The 17917-nt window shown below is 36.8% G+C and overlaps 1 protein-coding gene across 1 annotated transcript in view; it reads left to right on the forward strand.

Moving 5' to 3' along the window:
• The window catches only part of LOC145681264 (ATP-dependent DNA helicase Q5-like), a 71922-nt gene that overhangs the window by 2899 nt on the left and 51106 nt on the right, over positions 1-17917 (forward strand). The window contains exons 2-3 of the mRNA XM_081752844.1: positions 6323-6447; positions 16137-16301. Coding sequence (XP_081608970.1) covers positions 6323-6447; positions 16137-16301 — 290 coding nt within the window. The remainder of the gene's footprint in view (positions 1-6322; positions 6448-16136; positions 16302-17917) is intronic.

The raw sequence follows: 17917 nt of genomic DNA on the forward strand, positions 1-17917 counted from the left end.
AGGAAGATATTGTACGCATTTTAGAAGAATCAGATGATGATCTGTCCGATGCTGATGAACTGTTAAGTAAAAATGAGGATAACGAGGAGCAGGATGATGATCAGGAGGATGAATTTGAAGCTGATGTTGATAACGATGATGTTGGCGACTTGTTACAACGTAAAGTCATTTATGGGAAGAATGGCAGTAAGTGGTACACTAAACCCTTCCACCAAAAATCCACTAGAACGTTGAAAAAACATTGTTATTCACCTCCCAGGGCCCAAGAAGGAAGCGAAACAAAGAACCGATGCAAAGGACATTTGGCTACTGTTTTTTTTTTCAGATGACATTTTGAACACAATTGTGATTTTTACCAATGAAGAAATACAAGAGCAAATAACGAGAGGTTGACAAAACAGCTAAGGAACAATATTCGTCATGTTCTTGGCATCGAAGAGGAACCGGTACAAAGTGTGACACCAGTTGGACGACCAGGTAGATGTGCTTTCTGTAGCCGGAAGAAAGACAGAGAAGGAGTAGCAGTGTGTTACTTGTGTAAGAGAAGTGTGTGTGCTGAACACCGACAAAACATTTGCGAGAATTACAAAATGTAAACAATGGTAAACAATGAAAAGTGCTTCATTTATATCCATGTAAAACAATGAAAATATCAAACAATTGAAACCCAATGAAAACATTTAATATTGTTATTATGTAGAACTCGTGTATTTTAGACTAATTGAATAGTCGGTAAAGAAACGAATTATGTCAACATATATAAAATGTGATACATGAAATGTATAAGATTATATAACCTAATAAACCTAACCTAACCTCACCTCATTTAACCTTACTTAACCTAATCTAATACATATAGATATAATCTAACATATACATACATATATACACATATATACATAACCTACATAAACATATATAATCTAACAAACTACACATTATCTACCCTAAGTTAACCTACCTAATATTATCTAATCTAACATAATATAACCGTATCTAGTCTAATAAAACGACTCTCCAGACTGGGGTCGTATATGACCCCACGGTGTGATACATGTCCTAATGAAAGCACGGTGTGGTTGTAGGGTTAAACTACGTTTGTACCGTAGGAAAAGTCAAAACGTTAAAATTTTCTTTTTTTTTTTTTTTGTCAGGAAATTCACTGTTACTACTTTAAAAAGTGTTTTTGAACAAAAGGATTGCATTCGTTGGTGCAGAATCACTTCAGATTATTATTATTATTATTATTATTATTATTATTATTATTATTATTATTTTTTTGTAAAGTTGCAGTGTTTGGGCATAGGTATACCAAAAAAATCACAATGCAAAAGAAAAAAAAAACGTGTTAGGTGGCTACAAAAACAGCGGGGCAGAGCACTACTGGTGGGACCATGTGGTAGCACGAGGGTATCTGTAAGGAACAGGTGCATCAGCGACGGTGGATATAGGCGTGAACGAGTCAGTATCGGACTGGCCAAGTTGAGGGCCCTTGACGCGGGTCCTTACAAGCCCCACATATTATATATATATATATATATATATATATATATATATAAACACATCAGTTGCAAAACATGATAAGTGACAATATCATATTTTCTGTATTGAATAAATATGTAGTACAAAACGGAACGCAAGAAAAGTTACAATAATACTGAGACAATCAAACGTAATCGTGAAGTTACTTCAGTTACTTTGACAGTTTTTTACGCAGTTCATCACGTGATGAGGCAATCAAATCAAATGTTTTTTCTTTGTCTACATTCTGGAATAAATCTTTTTTGTGAACATAAAAAGTAAAGAAGACAAATAGTTTTGACTTATCGTAGATCTTAATCTAGTTTTAACAATTTTAAATTTACAAGATACCCTGTCACATGTGAAGAGCCCAAGGGGCCGTTTTGGACTAGAGGAGGGCCTTTACTAAATACGAAACTTAATTGGCTCACGGGGCCGTACTGATATGAGCAAGGGATCCCCGAGTAGACTCCTTTTGGAAAGAGGGGCCGCGGTGGCTCAGTGGTAGAGCGTTCACCTCTGGTGCTAGGGGTCTCGGGTTCAAACCCTGCTCCCGCCAAGTGAACTTTGTGGTGGACAAACACCGTGTGCGTGGGTTTTCTCGGGGTTCTCCCGTTTCCTCCCACTTTCTTCATTCCACCATTTCATTCATCACTCATTATCACCGTCTCCTTTAGCCTAACCGGCATAACCGTGGGACGTAAAACTCAAAATTTCATTTCATTTTCCTTTTGGAAAGACAAACTTAGGCTTTCGCAGCCTTTTTGGTAAGCAGAAGACTCAAGAGAGCATTTGTGATTGCGAAAATTCGACCAAGGCCTACAGGTCCTGCGCCTCGATGTCCCTGCCAGGGTGCCTCGGGCCCTTGCCAATCGCCAAATAGCCAGCGTGGTTAGTCCGGCACTGGAACGAAGGTATCAGTAGGTTAGGTGAGTTGTTTTTAGGCCTTCCCACATTTACTACATTTCAGCTGGATTTCAGTAATTCATACTGTTCTACAAAACACAATAATTTCTTTTCTTCACCAGCATACGTTGTTATGAAATTAAAAATAGAAATATCAATGTACCGTACATCACATGCAAATCCCATCTTTGAATACGGGAAACTAATTGCCTTACTACACCCTAATGTTTGATGTGAGCATGTGTCCACTGAAAATAGTACCAACAAAATGAAGCTTTTAACATTTACGAATACGATATTAAACTTTTTTATTTTCTATGACTTACACAAAGAATCCCTGATTCAGGGCTCAAAATTTCGAAGTCAGACGCACTCGCTAATCCGAAAGTGATGGTCGCACAAATTATGAGAGATACTCTTCCCCCTTTGGTTTGACAAAGAAAGAGATTAGATCAGGGCATAAAATTTCAAAACCAGACAATTAGATTCATAATAATCAATTTTGAATTGGGAAATTCATATAAATGCTTAAAGATAGCTTAAGATTTCACTTTGTGTAACGCTCTCTCTCTGCTCTGAAGTACCAGTTGTCGATTGCAGTTCCCGGATCAAAGTTCTTAAGTGAAGGGCCATTGATAGAAATTGTCAGCAAATCATCCAGTGTGTCAGTCTTCAGTGAATTCCTGTAAGCAGTCTTAACTCTATTGAGACTGCTGAAGCCTCTCTCACATGAAGTAGTGCTCACAGGTAAAGCTGAACAAAATGTGACCATTTCAATTGAGGGTGGGAAAGGAGGGACGAATTACAACGTTGTGAATACTTTGCTTTCCATGTCTGTTGTGAAGACTTCACCGCGTTTTCACCCACTCAGTGACAATAATTTTTGTGCGGAACATAAACTGCGCAGCCCTATGCATTTAGGCAGAAATCATTTCCACTGGACACTGGTCGCTAGTTCTAAATTTCTAGTTGCCAATGGTGACCGAGACTTTTGCTCCCTGCTTGATTCATCATTTTTTTTTTCCTTGGAAAATTTTTACGTATTTTTCATATTTCTGGACCTATTCTCAGACAGTTAAACTTCCACCGAGTTGATCATATCTCTTTTTGCAAGCCAGCATTAATCTATTTTCGATGAATTGGTTAAAGTTTTATCGAAAAAGAGAAAAAAGAATTATATATATATATATATATATATATATATATATACATATATATATATCTGAGAGGAAAATGAGAGAGATTGTGCTGGTTAGAGAGAGGTTATACAACTTGTAGGGTATATGGCGAACATGGCTCCCATCTGAATGGAAGTTCTTAATTTCAAATAGGAGAAGGGGAGGAGTATGTTGTATATCTAATAACATTGGAGTGGTCACAATAATCTGAAGTTATTACTGTTTCTTTCATAGCTTGAATGTATTGCATATGCTATGAACACTGAAAGTTTAAAAAGTCTCATTGTTACTAGGATAGCGCAAAACAGTATATGGCACAAAACACTTACCGTACATGTAGATTTGCCGGAGATACTAAATACCATACAAGAACGCTAAATTGAGTAAAACTTCGTCTACAAAGGAAGTTACTTTCCTTTTCGTCTTGTCACAACCAACTCTGGTCTCCTATGTTGCGTTTTTTAGAGGAGGTAAAATGGTAATTTTGGGGGAACGGAGAGCAGAATGTGAAGGAACTCGGCATGCATCCAATTAGACTTCTGGTTTTAGCAAAAGGAGAAAACAACCAGGGTGGCTACTTAAGTACGAGGGAGGATCAAAAACTAAGGTTACAAGGACGATATTTCTGGAGTTGGCAACTGTGTAGTTTCAGCCACCGGCCACCTATGGCGCTAGTTGGATGTAAACAAATGGCGACTTGTTTGGAAAACTAGTCTTGCGAAGAAGTCCGCCCAGTTTTTCGATTTTTTGGGGCGAGACATGTAATCGCGGCTGACCGACAGCTGGTAGAGGTTTACGGGGAGACTAATATCTCGTCATCATGTCGTAGAATTGTCTCGAAACATTGCGGCTGGTAGAGAAACGCGCACCTGCATACAACCCAGAAGACCACCACGCTGTTGAAGCAGTTTCGCTGGGACATCATCAACCACCCTCCCAATAGCTCGAGCCTCGCTCCAAGCGACTTTTACCTGTTTCCACACTTGAAGAAGCACCTAGGAGACCGTCACTTCGCTTGAGACAAGGAGCTGAAACAGTGACAACATGCCTGAACGCGCAAAAAAACAGGATTTTTACCAGGTGGGAATCTTCAAACTCATCTCATGATGTGACATATGCCTCAATCAATATGGAGACTATGTCGAAAAATAACTTATCTGCTGGCTGTATTGGTTGTATGAAATAATATACAGGGTGTTTCAAAACAACACCGACAACGTTTGGGAGGTGATTCCTGACACCAAGATAAGACGAAAAATATAGACAAACCTAGGTGCTCAAATGCTTCCTTTCGGAGTTATAGGCTGCCGAAAACATGAGGAAATGAACTTTAAAGTTTCATAGCTCCAAAACTATAGGATCTACTGTAGTCGAATCAAGACTTCACTTAGGAACTAATATGTGCGCTATCCAAAAATATATATTTCAGAATCCTAAGATACTCACGCAACAATTTTTATAGAGGCACTTTGGCTACGGGCATATAATTTGAAGTAATCACCAACTACTTCTATAAAAATTGTTGCGGAAGTACCGCAGGATTATGAAACATGCATATTTGAATAAGGCACATAGTAGTTTTTAAATAAAGTCTTGACCCGACTACGGTAGGTAATATAGTAGTGGAGCTATATACCTTTAAAGTTCGTTTTTTGCTTGTTTTCGCCAGCCTATAACTCCGAAAAAAAGCATTTGTGCACCTAGGTTGGTCGATATTTTCACCTTATCTTGGTGTCCGGGGGCGCGGTGGCTCAGTGGTAGAGCGTTCACCTCCGGTGCTTCGGGTCCCTGGTTCGATCCCAGCTCGCGCCGTGTGGACTTTGTGGTGGACAAACACCGTGCTCGTGGGCTTTTTCGGGGTTCTCCCGTTTCCTCCTCACTTTCTTCATTCCACCATTTCACTCATCTCTCATTATCACCGTCTCCTTTAGCCTAATCGGCATAACCGTGCGACGTAAAACTTAAAGATTTCATTTAATTTTTTGTTATCTTGGTGTTGGGAATCACCTCCCAAACATTGTCGGTGTTGTTTTGAAACACCCTGTATACATGTTTCACTGCTGGCTTTGTAACCTTACTTTCTGATGTCTTCTCGTAATTAGATGAAACATCAGACAAGAGACCCTCCTTCGATTCTCGGCGTAGTTACCAATTTTCACGAAAGTATTAGCAAGATCAAGTAGCAATAAGACGTGTACATCACGTCAAGGAGTTTGGTTTGTATGACGTGATATTTTCTCAATTAATATTGAAACCGGAAGTAATTATTCTTGGGGCTCTTAATCGATTGCAATAAACCACTTTGCTCTATCTGTTAATAGTCATCAACTCTAATACTGTAAATGGTTGATTTCTATCACTTTTGGTGTATAGATCTCCTCCGTCAACGAATTCCAATTCTAACTTTTATCTACATCTGGCCAAAATTGATGATGGCGATCCAGCAAGTAGCTATCGAGTTTTTTTCTCCCAGACTAACAGATGAACAAGGTAAATATACAAAGAAGCTTTGATAAACCAAACCCGTAAAAATTGTAAACAGATTAAATGTATGTGATTCCTGATCTTAAATAAGTTAATATGATTCTTGTAACATGTGACGCTGTAATACCGTGTTGAGTTTTTATAATAGTGTAAACTAATCTGCCTTGATTTTTCCATTGAAACTTGTGATATTAAGATGAAATTAATAGTCTATATCTTTGCTGTATTTTCAGGCAGACAAGATGTATTTATTTCAATGCCTACTGGCTCAGGGAAATCTCTATGTTACCAGTTACCAGCTGCCATTAAAGATGGAAAAGTGGCCATCGTAGTTTCTCCGTTGTTGGCGCTAATTAAGGTAAAGAAAACCAACGGAAACATTCTAATCTAATTTTAGTGGCAGTGTAACAACGGAATTTCTGACATCACTTGGTAAAAGAAATGGTTGATAATCTGTGCCCTATCTGTTGCTGTTCCATTCAAAGACTTGGTGCATACCGGATACCATAAGATTAAAATTTCAAATTTATTTCAGACTAAGGGCCAGTCCTACAATATCCTGATATTCTTTCTGATTACTATCAGTCAGAATTAGATATCAGGAAGTTGTCAGTTACTTTAACCCGTGGTTCATTCTACAATATACTGTGCCTGATGTATACTCTGTCAGATAGTTAACCCGAAGCAAGGTTTTAACGGACCATTTGATTGGTTGGTTTTCTGTTGCTCATACTGAAAACAATTGAAACGTCAAGTGCGTTTTCAGTATGCTTGTTTAAATTATCCTATTGAAAACATGGGAAACAGAAATGAGCCGGTATTTTTTTGTTATGCACGTTATTGTCTAGGGGTACACTATCGTAAAGGCAAACACAAACTTAAGTAACAAACTACATTTTATAATACTACACGTAATAACACAATCTGAGCTTTTAATTAATTCATTTATTTGATATTCCATCTCTAAAAATATGTAAATTAGATTAATAATTTAGATATGTTTTTATATATCATTCAATTTCAATAATTAAACTCTATATTTTATATACGATATATTTCTTCATCTTCTAACTACACAAATTACATGGCGCTTATGTGCGGGCATTTGTAGCCAACGGGTACTACTTATCGTTATAAATTGGCATATATTCGAGCTAAAATGGTTTTCTAGGCCTCGGACAATATATTGAACAATCTCCTCATCGTCCTCGGACACCATCAACAATTCTTCGATTTCGTCCATAATTCACTACACGACAACTAACAAGTAGCTGATAGCTGTTAATAGGCAATTGAACTTCCTGTGAAAGTACCAACCAGCTGATAGGGTTTATCAGTCACCTGATTGTTATCAGGACATTGTTGAACACTTATCGGAAAAATGTCAGGAGGATATTTATATCAGACAGATATCAGAAGATGGTAGGATTGGCCCTAATTTGACAACTACTCTTGACTCCAGGAAATCACTTTATCCCTTGCTTTAGCCATCACTGAGGTTAGTCCCTAATTATTTCGTAGCGTAATAAGAAATAGGAAAGATTCTATAGCCACCACTCTGGCTCCAGAGGAATCACTTATTGTCTTTCTTCGGTCATTACTCAAACCGATCCCTGTAAGAGAAAATTTTTTAAACAATATCAAAGGCAAGGCCGACCTTCAACTCTCATCAAGATCCTCTAGCAGCCCAAGCATCCGTCTGAACGAAATAGCGCTGAAGCTTGTTTTTTTATATGGTCGTAGTCCATTAACGGTCGTTTACTAATTTTATTTTTCACTTTCTTTTTTTTACTTTTTTTTTTTTTAAGTAGACAGGGTGTCCATCGGTCACGAAAGTCACAAAATGAGAAAACGGTCATAAAAGTCAAGAAATTTAGCTTTTGGGTCACGATTTTTTTTTTTTTAAATTGTATAAATATAGGTACAGACTGGAAAATTTTGTTCTACAAAACATCAAAATTCACTACCAAAGATGTCTATGGTCGGCTTTAGACGCTACAAAATCTATACCAAATCGCATGCATGAAAATTCGGCCTAATTCGCATCCAACTTTGCTCTTGAGAATGTTCCGAAATTTTATGGTTTGATAAAGCAAAGGTCACAAAAAAGTCACGAAATTTCATTTTGGAATTTTAGTAGACACCCCTGGTAGACAAAGTGTCCCAAACCTCTGGAAATTTCCATCGGTCACTATGAAAAACTATATTTAAAAACTTGAATACTATATACGTTAAATGAAGCCAAAAGGAAAGCAAAGAAATACACAGTTACACATATATACATACATGAAGGTAAACAAAATTCAAAATAAAATTAAAATACTTAACGCTAATTATACGCATGTATATGGAATATGGTTGATAATCTGCGATACTATGGTTGATGTATAGTAACAAAAGAAGAAATACTAACCAAGGCTTCAACACATATTGTATTTTAAACTATAATGTGTTACAGTTGGTGCTTAAGCCCTGTCTAATTTTATTCAATTGTCCTCTTGTCTTATCTCGTTGACATCCCTAAGCAGTTAATACGTTTGCCGTGAATAAATTCAATTTCTTTTTCGTACCTACCCCTTCCCCTTCTAATGTTAACGCCACTGCCTTGGATTGACGTTGCGTGTGATCCTTCTTCACATCCTTCATTGTGCCTGGCCCTTCTATTCTTCTTGGTCCAGGATACTTCAAACCACACACACTTTCTTTCATTGTTATTCAACAAAGACGCAGCGTTGCATTTTTCTTTACCATTGGGCACTATACCAGTGTAGAACCCAAACGGTTGGTCCAATTCCGAAAATTCCAACATTTTTGATGAAAACCCATACTTTCCAATAACATTGCTTTGTTATCATTTTTCGCATCTTCAATAATTATACCGAGATGACGTATATAAATGGACTTAGGAGAGATCCTGTATATATATATGAAGAGTACGGGGGAATAACGATGAAAGTCCATTTTTAACAATTTTTATTTTATGGAGGCCAACGGTAGAGGTCAGCATGAGCTTTCTGGACATATATTCATTTTCCACAGAAACGCTTTTAGTACCATGTAAAACGAGTTTTTAAAAACCTTGAAAGAGGAAAGAAAGATGAATGTCACAGCATACGCTGAATAAACGATGGAAGTCCAATTTCCTGCTGAACAAGTCTTTGTATTGTTACACTTTCGATCGAATGATAAGATTGTTTTGCAACGCTGTTAGCTGCCAGTAGACACATGCCTTTACATAGAGCAGTCGTGTTGCTGAGAAGTGCGTTAATAATAACACTGTTATGGAGTTAACATGGATGTTAACTCGTGCCCAGGTGCAAAAGAACGTGGCAAGAAAAGAAGAGGACATGGACGTGTGTCGGACGCTTCCAAAAAATTACGCCAACAAACGCATGAAACAGGTGCAGACTGTAAGTGTAGAAAATTCAAGTTTTTTGAAAGTGTACACGGAAGTGACAGGGATATCATCAGTCATTTCAATTCTTTGCCTGATCGAGATGCTCAACGGCTCCATTTAAGCGGTTTAATTGAAGTTAATCTAGTGAATAGGAGGCGCCCTCGAAAAAATCAAAATGAGGCTCATCTTCGTGATAATGCGTACAAGTACAAAGTGAGGGTTAAAAGAAATGATGTGATGGAGGAAATACCGGTTTGCTACAAAGCATTTTTGGCCCTTCATGGCATATCAGCGAGAACTTTACAGACTATTCAAGAGCAGTTGAAAGAATGTGGTACAGTAGTCCCCAATAGACGAGAAAAGCACAAAAATCGACCACATTCTTTACGCGAGGAAACCTTACAAAAAATTCATGAACACATTCCATCTCTTCGAGGTCGGAAAGCACATTACTCATTGAAGAAATCATCCAGGATTTATCTGCCGGCAGAACTCAATGGTAAGAAGCTGCATCACATGTTTTTAGCAATGTGCCCTAACAACCATGTTTCATACGATAGTTACATGCGTGTTTTCAATACTAAGTACAACATTGCGTTTGGATATCCCCGTTCAGATACATTTTGTGCATGTGATGCAATGAAGGCGCAAGAGAAACTATTGCAAGAAGAATTGACATCCAAAGCGAACTCAGATGACGATGGCAGGAAGAAGGAAAAGGACCTGCATGATTTGCGTATTAAGAAAGAACTACATTTGCGGCGAGCAGAAACATTTTATTCCAGGAAACGTCAGTGTCGACAACGCTGCGCACAAACCACAAAAGAAGAAGCCATTGCTATGGATTTTCAGGCGAATTTGCAAGTCCCGAATATAGCTAGTAATATTGTGTATTATAAACGACAACTAACAGTGCATTTATTCAATATTCATCTGCTGCCATCGAGAGAATCAGTCTTTTATGGGTACGACGAGACAGTGGCTAAGAAAGGGGCAGATGAAGTCGTCTCAATGCTCCACCATTTCATATTTGAAGTGCCAACAGAAGATGTTGAAGGCTTGGACACATTTCTTTGCCTCTAATGGATTGTACAAAAGGAAGTTACCTGTTCCCTCCAGACCCCTGAAGGAAGTCAAAGTAGAGATTGAACAGCCACGCATTATGTCTATGCGCTTCGCAAGTTACAACAGTCCATGGGAAACAGTGGTACTTACAGAGGAAATTAATAAGAAGCAGACATCATCTGGGCTGCAGGAGAAGAGTTCCTCTTACCAGGCGATGTGTATTCCCATGACTTACCAATGTCTGCTTTGAAGTGAAAAGACCTGCAGGAAATCTCTAAACTTATTACCACAAAGCAGTCGGTGATGTTTTATTCAAATTTACCGCATCAGGAATGAACATACAGAGATGTATTCCCCAATTAGTAGTTATGTGCGTGAAGCATACTTCTTATTTGTTATCATTTTAAATCTTTTTGTGGTTTATCCGTTCCAGTGATGTAGAATTTTCATTTAAAGTTAGAGGAGAGAAGTGTCTTTCATCGTTTTTCACTCAATTTTCTGGACATTCATCTTTTTTTCCGCTTTTGTTTTTGCATTACAATGCTATTGTTGAATTTTCTCCATTGTTACCAAATATAACCTCTTGGAACATTTCTGGTGCATTGTCAGATTGTTGACCTTATGCTTCATTCCATTTATTCTTGCTCATTGTGTCAAATGCATAAAATAAAGCGTTTCAAAGTTTAAAAAGCTAATATCTCCGAAGTGTGAAAATGTGACTTTCATCGTTATTCCCCCGTACTCTTCATATATATATATATATATATATATATATATATATATATATATATATATATATAAGACCAGACTTACCTACCAGTCACTCACATAACAGTTTCACTAATATTGAATGTGTTGAAAAGTAGTAAAGATGATAACTCGTCCTTATAACTGTGAGTAATTGTACAGAACTTATGAAAAAAAAAGGGGGGGGGGAGGGTGGCTATTTGGGATTTTTTTTAACAAGACTGTACATGTATAAGGCTCCTACAGTGTGACAATCTCGGATTTACATAATTTGTCTCCTCAAAAAATTCTTCGTACTCCACAGTTGTCACGTCTTTTTCTCAAAAAGATAAGTTAACATCATTTGGTGATACTTAAAAAAATAACATTTTTATTAATCATGGACACTTAGCTAATAGGAGTGATCTACTCTGTCACTTTTCGGTGAGTGCTGGCCAATTATTTAATTCTGATATTTCAGGAAAAAGCAAATCCCTAATTGTGACTGTACTGGAAATTTTCAAAAGGTGTCTCAGGTTTTTAGTCTGAAAATGTGGAAGACCGTATCTGTGTCATTTTCTCAAGAGAATTAATGACAGAGAGTACATGTAAATAATAACCATTTAGCACAAGTGGAATAATATAAAATCATTTTAACATATAAAATGTAACATGGCACGACAAATACAATGTTTTGTACGGTACAACCGTTTGATAAATGACACAATATACAGCCATACTATATTCATAGCTTGAAGCTATAAGGGTATACATAATGCAGGTCCCATAGCGAGCCACTTTTTTAACTAAAAGTTGCTTTTTTTTCAAGTTGGTCACTAAAAGTTACTTTTTTAGGAGGTAAAATGACTTTTTCGTGTGATTTATGTTTGCATTGGCAGTTTTCTAAGAAAAATATAAAAATAAATGGAAAAAGGTAGAAATTTGTTACTCATTACTCTTCTGAAAGCTTCAATACTTGCTGCCACATGTGAAACAGTCAGCTTTATTCTCACTTCAGCTTTTATTCTTTCTAAAGCACAGTGGGTGGTTGGTGGATGCTTAAGCTCTCAAGGTGGGGTTGAGAACCCTTCAGTGTCTATTCTTTCTTCTATCATAATAGTCTTTTAGTTTTATCTCGTAATGATTAACGCTCCGCTCAACGTTGTGTGTGTGTGTGTGTGTGTGTGTGTGCGTTTGTGTGGTTCATCATGTTCGTCTTGTGTTATGCTTCTTGTATCTTCTTTTTAAGAGTAGGTGATGAATTAGAATATTTTATGGCTTTGAGAACTGTCAATACTAAGTTAAGTATTATGTCTAGGATGTAGAAATTCGGAAATAGGTCAGAACTGGTTCCACTTGCTCAGAAGCTTCTTAACACCTGCTAAGTCTGCTTACCATAACTACAAAGCATACTTAGAAAACCTAAGAAAGGAGGAAGCTCAGAAAGACGAAGTAAAGAAAAAAAGATGAAACAAAACAACAAACAAAGGGAGAGGTGATGGAGAAATTGACAAAGACAAAAAGGGGCATATTGAGATTTTGGTCACTTTTTCGTGTGCTTTTGGTCACTTTTCAACTATTTACAAGAGACCAGACCGCTATATGAGCCTTGGTAATACATAAGTACAGTGGACCTCCATTGTATTGTACATGCAGGCTGGTTTCTATACCTTCTTCTTTTCGTGGGAAGATCGTGTTTTTCAGCTAATAAATAACAAGTAAATAAGTAAATACAAAAGCGCTGTAACAAACGTAGGAGCTGGGAGTGAGACTTCAGTGAAACTCTCTGTGTATAAAGTTAGAAAAAACATCTATTAAAGCATGGTTTATGGATCATAGGCACAAGAGACTTAAAAAAAAAAAAAAAAAAAAAAAAAAAAGGAAAGCACGGAAGAGGGCAAGAACTTGCATTAGAATTGACTAAAGAAAAGACAAACATATTAGAACATACTTAATAGTTGACAAAACTCACGGTGAAGAAAATAGAGAAAATCCAGCTCTGAATGTACATTGATTTATATGAATAATGTGATTATCTTGGAAGGAATGAGTTAGTAGAGTATTATCCTTATGTGCTTTCGCCGCATTTATGTCCTACAACGATAGCAATGTTACATTGTTTTGTATGTATGTTAGTTACATAGTATGACAGTCAGATGAGTAGTGAACACTGGCTGTTGCTCCTACAGTATAAAAGGGCTGCAGTTGTACAGGGTGGCCCAAAAGTAGGTATACACCCACGCATTAATCAAATATAACATTCTAGCTTATGGGTTTATTTGCTTCGGCTGTTCCGGGCTTAAGATATAAGTAAAATAACATTAACAACAAATAATAAAGAAACTAAGTCTACCTCATGGATAACAATAAGAAATGATATAAAAAGCAATGAGTTGATCAGTACGGAACTGTATATCTACTTTTGGGGCACCCTGTATATTAAAGTGTCTATGAATCGTACTCTACTCGTGCCAAATTAAGTAAAGGCAATACTCTGTCAACTTTTTGGCAATTGACTATACAGGGCAAGTCAAAATGATAGACCATGACATTTGGGCGCGAAACCTTTTATCCAAATAAGTTTACTTATAGTACGTACAGTTGCTGTATATAGTGTCCTCGTATACAGTTGCTGTCTGATGCCGACACACTGTGGGTGGTGCAGGAAACTCAGTATGAGGGCTTATTTATGGCTGGTCGAAGGAAAGTTGGTGAGGGTGACAGTTCTGTTGTTACCAAATTTTCCTTTTTATTTATTTATTTATTTTATTTTATTTTTTTTTTAACCACTGCATACATGTACGTTTTGCGTTATACAAAAATTTACTAGAACAAAACCAAGCATTTAATGGAACTGAGACTTTCAGTGATTGTTTATCATAGGACATACTATAATATAACGAAAATTAGTTTTTGAAGATAGCCTTTTTAAGAAAATTGGGATGCAATTTCACTTTCACCTTTGTGAATATTTTAAATTGTGCAGTTATTTATCTTTGTGATATTAGTGCCTATTTTCGAATCTTTTAGTGCGTAAACGTCCGGGTTCCAGGTATGAAATACATTATAACCCATTTAAGTAGATAAACCTATTCAGATATACGGCTTTGCGCCCAAACGGCCGCTCCTAAACGTCTGCGCCCAAACGTCCTGCTCCGTTTTCAGAAATATATTCTGTGAAATTTAATAAATATATATTATTGTGAAACATGCGCTTTGAAAGCTTAACTTTCAAAGTTTAATTTACAATTAGAATTTCCACTTAGAGTCATCAGTTAAGGAAAATGGCGTTGACTGGAGAAGAGAGATTTCTCTGGCGCGTGATTATCACGTAAACAAATCTTTGATTAGTGTGCAACGGCATTCCGTATCAAATATCGGAGAGACTCTTCTACGAAAAAGGCCGTTCGCACCACGACTTCCAACAACATTGGATGACCTGCATATCCACATCACAGCAGCCACTGCAGATATTAACCAGAACATGCTACAAAAGCTTTGGCAGGAGATAGACTATCGGCTTAATGTATGCCGTGTTATGTGAGGTGCTCATATACAGTACAACCCCTCAAATCCGAACTAATTGGGGCTGAAGCCTGTTCGGATTTCGGGGGGTTCGGATTACCCGGGAAATAATATTACGTACTTATTTCGTCACTGAATTGGCGGTAAAACAACGATTGAGGTTAGACAGGGTGGCCCAGTGGTCGAAAGGGCAGTGATCTTGACTGGCGGGTGTACACTCATGTTCAAAATGATTGTTGCATATCTATAACTGTCTTCTTGTAAGAATATAATTAGATAATGATTTAATATAAGCATTGAGTCTAAAAATGTTAAAACCTTTAAAAAAAAACTAAATTTGTGTGATTAAATCTATTTTTTTTTTTTTTTCATTTTCTAGCTGTAGTTATTTTTTTTCTCCTGAGAACGTGTTCGGATTTGCCGGGTTTTCGGATTTCCGGGGTTCGGATTTGAGGGGTTGTACTGTACAAAGCTTGTGATATATTTAAAGAAAACTTTGACAGTGTAGTTTTCTTAGTACATGTCTCACAACAACATATGTTTATTACTTATAGATTTCACAAAAAGTTCTGAAATCGGGTCCATCATTTTGACTTGCCCTGTATATTTCTTTAGTCGCCACTCTCCAATACACTCATAAGATTCAAAGTCAACCCTTAATTAAGGCAACCACATTAGCTATAACACAATAATCGTACTTCACAACAAGACGATATCACTTCTTACAATCCTCTAATATTGTCAACTCATTTTTATTAAGAACAACCACTTCAATTAAACATTCAACTATTCCCACTGAATATTAACATTGTCAAACGGATAGAGCATACGCATAGTTCCTTTCAGTACAACTTCAAATAACCAACTTCCATACCCAACAATCCATACATAAAAATGACTAAATATGTGTTGCCACATGTACTGCAGTGTTGTTATAACTAAAGCCTGTAACAAACATCTTAGCATTTCAGCTAAACGAATAAAACGCAAGCTCTAGCGCGACGTTGCCAAGTGGTAAAGGGGTGTAGCTATGGCTAAACAGACAAACTACAGGAGATAGACGTGGATGTGTACAAAATAAACGTGGCAATAGCGCTGGTCTCTCATTTGCTGGCAGCATTTAAAGGGATTTTGGAGCGCCGCCTTCAAATGCCAAGATGTTTGTCACGCCGTTTAGTTAAGCCATAGATTAGTTTTCAAGAAGGCAACTTAAATATCTTATCGTTTACATGCATTAGAGTTACTGTAATCATTTTCTAGTTACTGTTTGATGTGATTATTAAAATGCATTATTCTTGTTCTTAAACATATTGTATTCTTCTTTCGTTTGACAGGATCAAATGGAACATTTAAGTAAATTCAACATAGTTGCTGAATCAATCAATTCTAAAATGAGCGCTGATGATCGGAAGCGAGTGATGAATGACTTGAATTGTGTGAAACCGAATACAAAATTACTGTATATAACTCCTGAACAGGCAGCTACTGATTCGTGTCAGGTATAGAGCAATTACTTTTTTACAAAGTCTTAAGAACGGTCACTACTCGGTATTAATAATTAAATCATTAGAGAATTAGATTAAAACATTTTCAGTTCTTAATATGAATCAGTGAGTAGAAAAAGGAGAATATTCCCCCAGCACGTCACTTTTGAAAAATGAAAACTGCTTACCGGAAATACAATTGCTTAGGTAAAAATATCTGTATGGGAGATTTGTAGCGTATGTTAAGACTTTTCATTTCCTAAAATTCCAAAAACGTAATGGGATTGGATATTTAGTTATAGAGAAATTGTTATCGTGGAATGTTATCCTTTATTTTTGGAATGTTTTGGAATTCTTTTTCTACTCACCGATTCAATTGATTACCATCGTATACATTCACAACTCACTAATCATTTTTTGACTGTTTGTTTTTAAATATTTTGTTGTAATATTTCTTAACGCATGTCTGATTCTGTGTTATTTTTGCTCGTAAACGTAGAGGTATGGGAACGGAAGGCAGGGTTAAAGTTTGAAATTTATTTGAAGTAAAGTAAATGGAAAAATGATATCTACACATTTACAAATGGATTTTCAGTCAAAAATAATGCCATGCTCTTTGTGATTCGTGTAATTGGAGTTCGTATTATATGTTCAGTTAAATTGGAAGACAGTATCGTCATATGTTCACATAGATTTATTCAACTATATAAACGTATATATAATTTTGTTCTACAACTTGACCTCATTTGTACGGGTGCTACATGATAACATCTTCCCTGATTCCCGGACAATGATATGTTCAAGTCATTTTCGCGGACTTTCAGGAAATTGCTTTGGAACCGAATAGGCGGTAAGTTGACAGTGCAAAGTCTAATGCATACGGGAGATGAAAATAGAATAACTCGTTGAAGCTGCACCAACTTGTGCCAGTTTCAAATTGATTGATTATTAGGTGTTTAATTGGGACATTAGCAATGAGGGTATTTGTCCTCGTCACGAAACCTGTTGGGATTTGTACTGTGAAACACGGCACTTTTTCGATTGACCAATTCTGGATGCTTTGTGTCTGTTGTTGCCTTCAGTCGGTACAGGTCTTGAGTTCGGTACTAGTACTGTACTCCTTTCATCTTCCTTTTCAATCAGATATATCGCGTCACTCTCATTGTCTTTGGAATGGTTAACAATGGCTTTTATTTTTTTCCCGTACGGTTTTTATTCTGTGTGAGGGTACACAATACATACAGTTGAACTCAGGTTATAACGACACAATCAAGGGACATGTCGTTATACACGAGTGTCATTGTAATAGAGATGTGTAATAACAGTATCAGGAATCGAAGGTTGAAAATGATTAAGTAATAGTTGAAACTAACCTGAATAATATTCCTTTCATGTGTTTTTAGCCTATATTTTAAGTACTTCCCGTGGGTGCTCTTCCTTCGGGCTAAGAGACATTCTTCTTTGCAGCTCTTCACTATAGTTTTATTGTAACAACAGTGGTGTTACCTGATTATATATATATATATATTGGAATCTAGTCCTATAATCTTGTATGTTGCATATAATGAGTAAGATTATGTGAAAACGTGAATAGAAGAAAGTCTAAACCCTGACAAAGAGTACCTGCGAGA

Source organism: Thermobia domestica, chromosome 3, assembly GCF_964235325.1.
Source record: "Thermobia domestica chromosome 3, izTheDome1.hap1.1, whole genome shotgun sequence".
Lineage (NCBI taxonomy): Eukaryota > Metazoa > Arthropoda > Insecta > Zygentoma > Lepismatidae > Thermobia > Thermobia domestica.